The 13,961-nt window shown below is 42.6% G+C and overlaps 1 protein-coding gene across 1 annotated transcript in view; it reads right to left on the bottom strand.

The window, feature by feature from the left end:
- Positions 1 to 13,961, bottom strand: part of sh3bp5b (SH3-domain binding protein 5b (BTK-associated)) — a 35,380-nt gene that overhangs the window by 19,706 nt on the left and 1,713 nt on the right. Inside the window, exons 2-3 of the mRNA XM_023425471.2 lie at positions 13,640 to 13,702; positions 4,083 to 4,211 (exon numbers count right to left, since the gene is read on the bottom strand). Coding sequence (XP_023281239.1) covers positions 4,083 to 4,211; positions 13,640 to 13,702 — 192 coding nt within the window. The remainder of the gene's footprint in view (positions 1 to 4,082; positions 4,212 to 13,639; positions 13,703 to 13,961) is intronic.

The following is a 13,961-nucleotide window of genomic DNA, read 5'->3' as shown; positions in this document are numbered from 1 at the left end:
ATCAGGAAATGATAGTTCCAGCTTCTGAGAAGTGAAGATGTGCTGCTTTATGTCATTGTAAACCGAATATTTTGGGCAGACAAAAAACAAGACATCTGAAGACGTCACCTTGGCCTCTCCGTGATACGATGACCGGAGGTTGTTCAATATTAAAACAACAGCTGTAGCGCTACCTGGACCTGAAGTATAAGCCAAAGGAAAAAAAAAAAAAAACATCCACAATGTTCCTTTGCAGACGTGCTGGAAGCAAAGCCTCGGCTTTAAATGCCTGGGTGCTAGACTAATGCAGTGAATTAGAGCAGAGATCTGATTTAAAAAAAACTCCACTGCAGTCTGTAGCCGTCAGAGAGAAGGAAAGACAAAGAGAACGAGGGAGCACGGGGGGGGGGGGACAAAGAGAGACGAGCGATGAAAAGGTCTGAGAGCAGAACAAGCCTGGCTTACAAAACCGACGTTTATCCTTCCCTGTTGATATAAGGCATAACAGAGGTTCAATGTGCCCCGCGAGGCATTTGGATAGCAAGCACACACAGATACAGCAGATGGAAAATGTTTGTGTAGGCCAGTGGACTGAGCTGTGAAGAGGTTAGAAAAGCTGGCTGCGATTTCAAAGTCCCCGGTTCAGAACTTCAGACGCGCCGAGAAAAACGTGGACGTAGAGATAAATGAAGCGAAGCGACCGAGAACTTGTTGGATATCACAAAACATGTTCAGAAAGAAGCATCAGCAGAATAGAATAATATGAAAAATTGAATATTAGCACATTATCGCTGCTCTGGTTATTCATCTGGTTATCAGTATCTGATACTCGGTTCGCCAAGTTCATTTTAACGACTTATCAACAAAAGCCAGCGGCCTTCAGACTGAGAGCAGATAATGGTTCAGCCTATTACAGTCTTATTCTGCGGCCCGGAGAAAATTGGAAAACAGCTGGGTGCACGCTGAAGTAACGGGAGGACGAGATGTGAGTCGTTGAACACACAGAGCTCCGAGGTCCAAGTTTTTGTGTTTTCAAGCACAGACGCAACAAAAACCATCCAGAGCATGAGGTTAACGTGGCAACGGGCCAAAGAGCAGTTCAGTTCAGTTCAGCCTGAGAAACAGGGGTTGATGGGGTCATGCCAGGATACAATCCATGCATGTGTGTAAATGTGAATACTGTGCACATGCGGATGTACAGCATCTCCACAATCCAGTTCACCTCAAAACCTTTTTTAAAAAGGTCAGTTCTCACAGCAGAGATATAATTTAAAATGACTAATGGTAAAATAATACTACATCATCAAGGTCAATGAGTCTAAAGTCAGATCTATTTGCACCTCATCAATCATCAGTCAAGAGAAGGTCAGTTATAATTTGAAAAACACTTCACTTAATTCAGACCCTGAAACCCAAATGTAATGAAGCACAGCCGCTATCGAAGCTTAACCTTTCCCAGCAGTGCAGTGGAGCTGAACTATCAAATCCATCACAGTCAACATCTGATAAAATCCCACAGGAGTCTGATGTTGTAACTCTGACCTGGTCTGAACCCTTCGGGTCGAGGTCGTCGTTTAAAATCTCTTCAGTTTGACGGTTGATCAATAAAATCAAAGAGAACAGAGGTGAAGATAAACTTCAGAACTCGAGTTTGTAGATGTATTTCGTCCGGACGCTTTAGCGGGGAAGATGTTCCGCAACGCAAGGGCGACTTCCCTTGTTCTAGTTATAGGAGAGTCTCTCTAACTTAGCGAAGTTAGTCAAACTGGGTCGCCTGCATGAGGGGGACGAGCTAAAACCTTCTCCTAAATTTTAACTGACTCTTCCTGTCAGTTCAATGTCGAGCTAAATTAGCCTGGCTGTTCATGCAGAGAGGGGTGGTGCAGTATAACAAGTGAAGAAAACAAAACTGTATTCATAAAAGAACTTATTCGAGTGGTTTCCCTTACAGAGTAACAGAACAGCTGTGGTGATTTTAAAATGTTCCGTCTCCCTGGAGGAAAAGACGAACTCCGCCTCAACTCTGAGCTTCATTTCTAATTCTCCTCCCTGTTCCCTAACCTGTCCTTTCTCCTTAGTCATCTTTTTTTGATTCCCAGCTCTAACTCCTCAACACATTTCTGCCCTTCTCTACCATGGACGACCTTTTCAGGGACACATGGAAAACATCCACAAAAACAGAGCATCTCTGCAGTCTCTGCACTGCAACCAGCTCTTCTCTTAATTCTCAATCTCGGACTGTGAGCATTATTTACGGTTTGAAATCAAGCCGTTCCAGAAACATGCTCAAGAAATGAAAGTGAATTTCGAGAGGAGACAGAAATAAAACTGCACCAGCAGGTGAGCCGACAGGTGGAAGGAAGTACAACCAGCACATGCTGTACATCCTCATCTCAGTTCCCCAAGGACCAAAACAGTCGAGGTGCCTGATGCACCAAAACCACAGGTGACGAATCTTTATCACGATCATTTCACAAACAATCGAATGTTTCTTGATAGTCTTCATTCCTGTTTGATTTGTAGATTTGTGTTGATTGTAAAGCAGTTTGAGCAGCATTTCGTGCATAAAAGCTTTGATATAAATTAAGGACGGTCTATTGAATGGATTCTCTTAATGCTAACATATTTGATCATCATTAGAAACCCCAAATGCTCCAGATGGTTTTGGATAAGATCATACACTAAACGAAGTATTTGGGTTTTGTGACAGATCTCAGAGTAAATACAAGGACAGAGGGTTAAAGGCCAAAGAACAAGACAGATTACTGGAGGACATCAATTCCTTCAAGTATTTTGTATTTTTGGCCTCAAATTGAGTTAATGTCTCCTTGATTTCCTTGTGATCTTCTGTTTAAATGGGTTAAAAAAGGACATAAAGTTGAGGAAGGGGAAGTCCGATTGCAGCGTCACTTCGCAGAAACTCTTTCACCATTGCTCAGATTTCAGCACAAAAACTGAAAATTACCACTCGTACTCGTAGCAAATATTTATGTCCAAGTGTAAAGGCAGATAGCCGTCCTATATGAGCCATATCATGGAGGCAGGGAGGCGATAAAACCTCCACAATAAAGCCTTTCAGTCGATGCCTGTGCTTCCTGACTGATCTCTTACAGCTGCGTGGGCTCTTATCGAGATGTGCAGGTGGCTGCTTCCCCCTTTATTTACACACACACACACACACACACACACACACACACACACACACACACACTCACACGCACACTTTGCTGAAAAGGGAAGTGAGACCGTGGTCTGAAATGATTGTGTAGTTCCCCTCATTACCATTTTAAGCTGCGTCCAATTTCTGCATTTTACTGATGAACTAGACTGAAAACAATTAAAGTTTGTGCATTAAAATTCTATTATCAACTCAACAGGCGACGTCTTAAAGCCGAACAAATGATTTTCAGAGAGGAAGGAGATTAATGAGATGGAATTTAGGGAGACTACTGAAAATCAAAGCAGGTAAAACACCAGCAGGGAAACTCAAAACAAACAACGTGTTCAATGACATTACCTAGAACGTTGCTGGTCAGTTCTTACTCATCGACCGAATATCAACCTACCACCATCAACATCAACATCATCATCATCATCATCATCATCATCTATTCATGCACAATTATACCTCAATGACAACTCACTCTCTATGTGCTAGCTTGCATCACATCCATCCAATCTTCCACCAAACCAGGTCCTCCCACTTCAAGTTGGGCTTTGGACTTGAGCATGACTTAAGGGATAAAAACATGAGGACTCGAGACTTGACTTGACTAAGAACTACTGAACCAACTACCTACCAACCTGATACAAAAAAAACAGTCCAGTCTCAGATCCCAGAACAATAAAAAAACTAATTAACAAATGAGACCAGGCCATACACAGCTAAACACACTGAATATGGAAATAAAAGGATAAAGTAAAACACGAGTAACAGAGATTTGAAAGGAAAAAGATCACGTCATGATCGGCCTTCACAACTCGGAAAGAGATGGACTTGTAATTTTTGAGACTAAAAGGTCTTCAGGGTAAACTGGTTACCTGCTCAGGTGGACCCACTTCTGAATCTACCATCCCCTCCCATCCATGCACTGTTGACTGACCTGTCGGGCCAACCTGCGGGCCTCCCAGTAAGGCTTGGACTCCTCAACAGCCTTGCCAATCTTCTTCACCAGTTCGTCCAGCTTCACCGTGGCCTCCACCAGAACCGAGCGGAACTTCTGCCTCGCATCCTGATTGGGAAGAAAAAAAAAAAGAAGGTAAAAGTTTTGGTTAGATAAGTCAAAACAAACAAGGGAAATATTTGAGGGCTCAGCTGAACTTGCAGGACCTCTGATCATACTGATCATCTTTAAAACGTTAGGTAATCAGTACCCACCCCCACCATACTGTCTAGCGTACGAATACGGGATTTTAATGGTTTTGCTCATCCCAAACCCAAACAGTGAACACAACCATTCCCCTCAGCTCTGCAACAAACGCACCTAATGAAATCCTAACCTGAATTAAGGCGATTCAAGGTCTCTGCCAAAACCCCATTTGGTGAAAAATCACATTAGTGCAGCAGTGAGATAAAAGGAAGCTGTTATGTAGAGAGTTTCAGATGATGGACTGACGAACACTAACGAGATGGTGCTTGACTTAATTGTAAAATATGTCACCAGAGTTTAAATCCAATGTTGTTTCTCCAACTTTTGTCAATGAAAATGCCCCTTATGAGCCTTTAAAGATGCTTCTTGCACATAAGAATGACCACTTGTTATATCAGTTGACAGGGCGTTGTCGCTCTTGACCCTTCATCTCCATCCTAGTCGCTGCTCGCAAAGCTGCTAGTTGAGGAAATGAAACTTGCTCTATTGCTCCCAGCGATGAGTTGCAGTCGGCATGAACGCGAGCATCTACTTTAAAACCCAAGAAATCAGAGATAAAAATCACTGAAAAGTAGGTCTAAATGGTGGCTGAGAAGCATTAACTCTCAAACCATTAAAAACTTCATCTTTTCTGGGCAAAGTATTCACATCCTGTGCCAGATAAAGCTGACACAGTTTTCCCGAGAACGCGGGTGTCCCAATAAACACTGGATAGCAGACTCAAGCCAATCTGTTTGTAGATGCCTGTGAAAAATTAATGTCCTATATAATGTTGTTAACTAGTACGAAGCAAACCTTGTTCCATCTTAGAGAGCTTTGTTCATTCATTGGTACTTGTCAAGGGGAAATTCTCAGGCTGATTCGGCTCTTAGATGTCATCATGGACGTGTAATTGGCATGACGGGCACAGAACTTTCTAAGCACAAGAACAAATATTCCAAGACGAAAAACAAGTAAGAAACGTCATGTATCTACGCAGGGAAGTTCCTTATTAAGTCTCTCCTCATTTAGCAGGGTCAGTTATACAAGTGACATGGGGGCAAGGATGTTTGGCAGCAGTGGTCTTGATTTGAAAGACAAGCTCCACAACTGCTGTCCCCAAAGAAACCCTCAAGTTTAAGGAAACAACAGTTTGTACGGTCTCAGCACATTCGTCCTCAAACAGACTTTATTTATCTGGAGAGCAAAAGAGGACAAATATTTCTTGTGACATCCCTTTGTTTGAATGTCAGTCAGTTTGTTTGTCCTGACACAAGCGGTTGCTTTTGATGCGACCGTCCAGCTGAGATTTGTCCTATTAAAACTCAAGTGGCACCATTACACAGAGAAGCCAAACATTGCAGTTTTCAGTCCTCAACAACCCCAGAGGACAAGGTTTGATAGAGTCTATGATCCCATTATTTAGAAGTACAACGGCAATTGGTGATTGAATTTGCCGTTTGAGACACTGACGATGTTTCTCGTCCGACAGGTTTCTCCAATATTCCAGAGATTGGGACTTTCACACATTATAACCTTCTGGTTTGTTGGTTTAAGGAAACTGTTGTTGACATTTTATCGAGGGCCAAGGTCAAATTCCAATATGTAAGCACTGATGGATGTCTCACGAGCCTCGCCCCAGTCCTTTGAAGAGCTCCGATATCTTCGAGTTTCAAATAGGGGCAGTGTTGTGTTCATTGATGGCCATTTCCTCTGGGTGGGGTCACAATTGACCAATCAGAGCTCTGTAAACAGGATGAATTATGGCAAGTCCTCTTCCTACTAAGCTACCTAGCTGTGCAATCACACTGATGAAAAACAGTCAGAGCAAAAATGACCACAAAACTGGCAACAGGAATGGATGAGATCAGTGGAGCTGCTATACATGGATTTACAAAAGCATTAACATCTGCATATTTCTTCGACCGATAGGAAAATTAACCCATTAGCTGCTCCTCTCAACAGCTACCACAGCTTCCATGTGGAAGCATCTGGAGACAGATGTGTTACTCATGACTGTTGCTGGTTAGGGCAAAAAACAAACAAACCAAACAAGAAAATGTCAGCTTGGGCTGAATTTCTCAAAAGCTGCTGCTGCTGCTGCTGCTGCTGCTGCTGCTGCTGCTGCTGCTGCTGCTAGTACACCATGTATTTTCAAAGTCATTGTTGCTTGCACATTGCAGACACATCTTGCATGAATCTTAAGTATGGGGTTTGTTTTGAAATATGTCAAAATGAGAAAAAGAGGAAATGAGCTCATGTTGCCTCTTGCATGTTGTGAATTTGGTGAGACGGGCCTCGGGCTATCAGGCCTGTGTCACCCTGCACACGACGAGCTCACGGGCTGCTGAAAACCGGTGAACCGGCTCTAATGCTGTTGTCTCTGTATGAGCTCTTGTATAATTCTTGTGATGAATAAATACATTTTTAAGGACATCCCTTTCTGCAATGAATAATGAGGAGTGTCTGCTCTGTTTCCAGCGAAGACAGAATTCCTTTGAATGTAACTGTGATATAACAAATTCCCCTTCACTGATTCAGTTCTGTGCTGCTGCTGTTAAAGACGATCAACTTCTCAGAACAACCACTCTCCTGACATTTTCAGCGTCTTTTATAGACGACGAGGAACCTTCAAGTTTCTTTTTGGTTGGTTTTCTGAAGCTGTTGGGTTTCTCTTCATAATACTGTAAGGCATTGTGATGTATTTTATGCTTTGGCACTATACAAATAAAACTGAACTGACATGAATTGAATTAAAAGCTACACAAAGTTGAACTTCCCCAAAATGAACTCTACATTTTACTTAATTAGTGTTTTTTTAGCACATCTGTCACTCGAATCACCAGAAGCTCAAAATGCAGTAAAACAAAAAGGTTCAGTTATTGAAATCAAGAACAACCAGAAGAAAAGGTTCCAAGGTGAGAAACAAATGGACTAAAAACAAATGCTGCTGAAGTTCCTGTAGATAAAAAAGCTCATGCATAATGGAAAGGCGCTGGGTAAATAAACAGAAAGGCAGGAACATGTTCTGGAGGTGGAAGAATAAATAAACTAGACTTGGATGCTGCAGTATTTTTTATTTTTTTTTGGCAGTTTATTCTTCCATGTTCATTAGAGATTCTATGGGCATCAGATGTGTCTGAAAAATAACCTCCTGGTGAACTTTAAAACTCTTAATATAGAAACATTTGAAGAGTGTTGGGTTAGATTTCTCCTATAATTCAGTGAGCTAACACTAGGTCTAATTACCTGTGCTGTGATACAACACTAGTCCCGGAGGGGATGCTGGCAGTCTCTTTTCTACATCTTGACACACAATTCAATTTGCGTGACATCACGTACGTAGCCGTCAAATTAATTTTCATTAGCCTTTTGCAGGTTGGAGACTGAATTTTCAACCCACTAACGCAGCTGACGTTAATTTGCCAGCTTGGTGCAGCTGATGAAAAACTGCCTGCAGCAGCTGAGGCAAAGAAAAATGAGAAGCAGCTTTTCTCTACTTCTGTCTGATGTGAAGAAGCCGTTGTTTCAAAAACTGAGAGTGGAAGATCCGCCAGTGTTATCAATGTAAACTGCATATGTGTGGTGCCGGAATGGACCTGGGAAATGTTTGCATTTTCAGGAATTTGATAATCTAGTTTGTGTCTGGACGGGAATCAAAGGCTGGATTCAATTTCAGCTGCTCAACAGCAACGATTCAAAGTTAATTTGTTGAACTTTAAAAAACTCATGACATCTGTATCTAAAGAAAGCTTGGCCTTATTTATCTGTGCCAAAAACACACTTACTGAAAAATCTTAACGTTAGTATTGTCTCAACAAGGTAACAACCGGCAGCCGAGAGGCTCTCAAACCAGAAAACACAGACAGACTGAGACTTTCAGAGAGTTTCAGTATCGTCTGCATCAATAGAGCTTTTCAGTTCTGCTGTCTTGCTGAGAAAGAAATGCATTTTCTCGGAACATTTTTTCACCATTGATCCGGGTTATAACAAAAACAGCAGCTGTAACTCTGCATCCTCACAATTTGAAGGTTTCTTTCATTCAAGGAGGTTTCAGTTCAACATGAATAAAATGTGTTAGAGAAAAGGCCGTTGTTCAAAAACCGACACCGTCTCTGGTTAAATTTCCCAGCAGGCCTCAGGCCGTGAAGGGGCCGCAGCAGTCTGAGATGTTGGAGCTGCACAGGCAGCTTAAAACACAAGGTTACTGTAGACTGGTGTGTGGAGTTTTTGATCTCGACGTGGATCGTTATCCTGCCCTCCAGGCTCGAACACGTCAGTCAGTCCTCTCCAATTTGACTTTTAGCCCCGTTCTGTTCTGTCAAACTTGATGTTTCAATCCTTCATACCATCTTTTCATCTCCATCACCTTCAAAATCTTTCACCACTGCCCTCGTCTCTTCGCCGAATGAAACCAAATGATGCTTTAAACATTTTATTCTTTCACTACACTGATGCTTGATGCTTATTTTTAGCTACAGTAGCAGCATCAGGCTGAAATATCTTATCAGAGGACGGACGCTCCTGACACTGGTAAACCTCTGACTTTCCTTCTTGCCCAAATTTCTTGCTTGGCCAAAAACCAAAAGGCAATCCAGTTTAGAAAAGCAACAATTAGTTGATAAATCAATTTGTCAACCAACAGGAAATTAACTTTTTTTGCGAATTGATTAATAATTTAAAAACATTTATTAAGCAAAAATGCCATAAATTAGATGGTTCCAGCTTTTTAAATGTGAGAATTTGCTTCTTTAAAAAGCAGGATGTGTTTGGGGTTTTACTCTGCTGATCAGACAAAACATAATTGATGATGTCACATTGAGGACATTGTCATAGGTGATAGATATTTTTACAATTTTGCAAAACAATTAAATCAAGAAAATAATCAGTAAATGAAGTGATAATGAAAATATTGGTTAGTTGCAGCTCTTATCACAATTATTGTACATTTATTTCTTTTGATTGACTTGATCGATTAAATAGATGAATCGTTTCAGCACGAAACCAAGCCGCGTCACGCACACATGAAAGGAAACTGGACGGTTCAGAGTACTAGATGGAGTTCCAGTGAAACAATCACTGTGGGAGGTTGAAGTGCTGACTTTCAGTTTTAAGGGAAACTGACATGACATGACACTTCTTAACCCCTGTGACTGTCCACAGTTCCCACACAGTTTGTCAGATGTGGGTGTAAACGTCCTCAAATTAAAGCTGGAAGTCAGCACTTTACCCTTAAGAGTCACGGATTCATGTCAAACTCACAGTGATACAAACACTTACAGAGTGAATGACAGATAAAAACGTAAAAAAAGAGGTCACAGAGCTACACTAAAGCCATGACTGCGTATCCTTGTCCTCTCTCCCCCCTCTCTCCATCCTCTCCTCTGTATCTCTGCGATGATGCTGCTGTTGATGCAGACCGCAGTGCAGCGCCTCCGTCCTCCCACTCAGGGTTTGGACGCTCACACTGCGAGGCACTTCACCTTGTCAACACGTTCCTGCCCTGAGGCGTCATGTCTACAGCTTTATTTGCCGAATTGAATATCATCTGCCCCCTCTCTGATATGAAAGTGGATTCGCTTCTTTCGCATCACTGAATTTCTCATAACATTCGCCTCATTATTACTCTCTCCATCCCCGTCGTCAGCTGTTTAAACACTTCAGATCAGATCGTTCTTCGAGGTCAAGCGATTTGATGATCTAACAGCTGCTGGTTTCGATCTGTGAACAAAACAACAGGAGGCTCGGCCAAAACTGCTTTTTTCAAACGCTCAAGTGGAAAATTTGGAAGCATTTCTGAGGGAACAATATTAATCCGGCAGTAAGCTACGCAGGATTTAAGCACTTCAAATGTTTATGTGGACATCAGAGAAGCAGTGTAAACACAAGACAGCTACTTTTACAGCAAGTATCTGACATCAAGTTCCTGTGATGATGAGCATCTGTCCTCCTACAGTGTCCTTGAGCAAGACATATCTCTGACCTCCCTCTAAAGTCTGCGACTAAAGATTATTTTCATCATCGATCAGTCTGCCAATAACTTTCTTGCTTCATCAAAAATGTCCAAAAGTATTAAAAGCTCCATCCAGTCTAAAGGTCTCTGTCCATGTGTAGTGTGATTATAGATCAGGTCTAGGTTCTATATTAATACTGTGAAAGTATCAAAGCCTCAGTCCACAGAGAAATGCACACAGCCTGTATTCAGAAACTGAGCCTTAAAAACAGCCGTCAGGACTTCTGGAACTTTGTGATGTCACAACAAAGCAGTCACCAAGCCCCGCCCACCTGGACCCACCATCCAAACCTTTACAGGATTTGGTTTCTCTGAGTGTTTTTTAATTGAAATCTGCTATATTTTTATTGGATCACTCAGAAAACAGTCAGCCAATCAGAAGAGATGATCAGAGCCTCCTCTATTTATCTCTAGGAGGCCAAATGAAAGAGGCGTTAGTATCATATTACTCACATCAGCACTAACTGACTGCTGTGTTGGCTGAAGTCAAGGTCATGTTCAGGGGCAGAAACACTTGGACTATATTGTGTTGTCAGTAGAGCTGCAATCAATCATTTTCATCATCTATAAAGCAACCTATTAATATCTTGATTAATCAGTTTGATTAGTAAATAGTGAAAAATGCTTATTATAGTTTATGAGCCTGTGGTGACGACAAAGAAAATAAGGAAATATTTACATTTGATGAGGTGGAACCAGTGACTTTTGCCATTTCTGCTTCGACTATTGATTGTGAAAACTTTTTGTCCACTGCTAATCGGTTAAAGAAAAGAAAAGCAGTTGATGTTTTTTTCTAGAATGAATCCTTCTTCCTTTGATTTTGTGTTTAAATTGAGGATCAAATTCTTCATTAAGCACAAAGCTATGAACTCGTTCAAGGGTCTGGACTGTTTGTCGTCATTGAAATTTCTATTAGGAGATAATCATCTGTTCAGATCCTTTAACACTCAATCACGCCCCATCTCGAAAACTCTGGGGAAAACATCCACTGGCTCATGTTTTGTTTTCAACTGTTTTTCAGACAGGAGACTCGTCACAGTCCTGAACAGGAGACGTCTTTGTCAGACGCAAAAACAACATGACTTGATTTTGACTCTGTGGAGCCATAAAGAAAAGGGCAGAAACATAAAATCAGTCAAGGTTTAACAGTCGACACAGTGTCGATTCCATCGGGCACAGACAGGTTGGACCGACCACACGGACATAACCACGACCGAGGGGGTAAAGACCGAACTGCTGCTGCGTGTCGTATCTGCATTTTCTGGACACATTTGTTTTCCAGTTATGAATACAGTGACCACGAAGAATATCCAGCTCACAACAAAACACAAGACGCAGCAGCCGAAGCGCCGTCTTAAATGACTGAAACAACATAGTGGCAAGATAACCCCCTCGTGAGTGTGGTTATCACTAAATAAAATATGCATCACTTACTGTAAACTTGTTTTGTACGCTTTCATATCTCATTTCCCTCCGCCGCTGCTTGTCAACAGCTGACAGCTCCGCTAAACATAGAAAAATCACAGCTGGGAACTGATCTCTGATCATCTGGACCAGTGTCAGTTTTTGCATCTTCCGTCTCGCCTTGTATTTTTAGAGGGCGATGTTGAGCTCAAAGCTTTTCTTATTTGTTTTGGAGGCTTTACACCGTCTGCCACCCCCGAGTGCATCACTGCGCTCCTCTGATTTGTCACCAATCGATACTGTGACGGCGTGAATGAAACTTGGCTGTTGTCTGGTTCATTTGAGCCAAAGATCGGTTTGTGAGGGAAAAGATAAATCGACACAGGCCCTGTTCAGACCTCAGGTGGACTCTCTCCAACTACGTCAGTTCACACCTGCGTCTCCAGTGACCACATGTGATCGAATCTCTCATGGGAAAGTGTTCTCAGACTTTTGGAAACCCACTGTACATCATTTGTGTTTGCAAAGACGCAATGTGTTGTTGTTTTTAGCCAGTCCAACTGCGATGGATGGGTTTGTTGTCCATGTGTTTTCGAGAGGGAGGGAGGGAGGGAGGGAGGGGGTGGTCAAGGAGGGGCCGAGCGAATCAATGCGCTGCTCAGAGCTCAACTATGAAATTAGATTTTATCCGTTTGAAACAGCAAAATATTGTCGGTTCATTATGTAACAGCACTAATAAGACTGTGGCAGAGGACGTCAATAGAGTAGGCGGTCCTTCAGAGGACGTCAGTAGAGTAGGCGGTCCTTCAGAGGACGTCAGTAGAGTAGGCGGTCCTTCAGAGGACGTCAGTAGAGTAGGCGGTCCTTCAGAGGACGTCAGTAGAGTAGGCGGTCCTTCAGAGGACGTCAGTAGAGTAGGCGGTCCTTCAGAGGACGTCAGTAGAGTAGGCGGTCCTTCGGAGTGACCCAGGACACATTTGTGTTCACACTGCTAAGAGACTTGTGGCCCAGACCACCGGATCTCAAATGTGTCCTCGATTCACACCTGAACTTAGAGCTGTCCACCTGGACCTGGAAGGTCTGGACGACGGTGCGTACACACACACACACACACACACACACACACACACACACCGATACAAACCCGTTGATCTCAGTTCAACTACAATCCCTTAAAACAAAACCCTTTAACCCTTGAACTCTTGTTCACCTCGACCTCTGACTGTATATACCCTGTATGATTCTGCATGACAACACTTTGGACTTTCAGCTCTATAAAGCTGCACACATGTTGCTGACCCACATTAATGTAAGCCATCAGCTTTTACTGGAGTTTAATGGGATTCAAAGATCAGTTATGCAACGACTGGCCCCTTCCTGCCCAGGTGATCATCTCGTCTCTGCAGTGCATCACAGCTGCTGCGTTCAAAGGTTCAGTCTCCACAGCAGTCCGCTTCCTCTGTGCAAAAGTTTCATGAGACTCCGGACCCTGTCTGCTCGATCTCTGCAAACTCTTCTGAATATAGCCGTCAGTAAAACGCCGTTAAACGACCCAGTTATTTTTACTGTAACACAATATGTCGTGCTGACACGGTGCAAAATGTGAACTTTACAAACAGGTTGGCCAGAAGACAGAGCAAAGGTTGAGCTGTAATTCAGTTAAAACAAACTGCTGTATGTGCAAACAGTGATACCTTCAACACAACACTCGTCTGAAAAAGGTAAACTGACTGGATTTCACAGACCGTGAGTCCACGCCTGACGAGCCGCTCGGATCTGCTGATACCAGTAACACGGGAGCGATTACATGCTCTGTTAGTCAAAAACCCGACACACTGCACGAGTGCACAGAAAACCTGCAAACACATTCAAATCCCCCCCCCGACAGACTGACCTCCAGCTCCGTCTCACATCTGTTGATGTCGTCGGTGGACTGGTTGAGTTTCTCCAGCTCCCCCTGGAAGAGAGGGAACATGGGAGAGATGAAGCAGAAAAGAAAAGGAGGATGAGGAGGGGGAAGTGATGTAATATATATATAATACCTGGAATTACAGAGAGCGAACTAGACACATACTGAGTGTATTAGGAGAAACACATTCACATTAAAAGAAGTTTATGGGTTTCTCCTACTAGGACTGTTACTAAGATCGTTTTCATCATCGATTCATTTCCTATAATTGATCATTCAGTCTATAAACAGTCAACAATGGCCGTCG

The sequence above is a fragment of the Seriola lalandi genome, unplaced genomic scaffold, assembly GCF_002814215.2.
Source record: "Seriola lalandi dorsalis isolate HSWRI2012SDOR001 ecotype SW California unplaced genomic scaffold, Sedor1 jcf7180002054782, whole genome shotgun sequence".
In the NCBI taxonomy this organism is placed as follows: Eukaryota; Metazoa; Chordata; class Actinopteri; order Carangiformes; family Carangidae; genus Seriola; species Seriola lalandi.
Note: the sequence above shows the minus strand (reverse complement) of the source record. Positions and strands in the feature narration are given on the sequence as shown.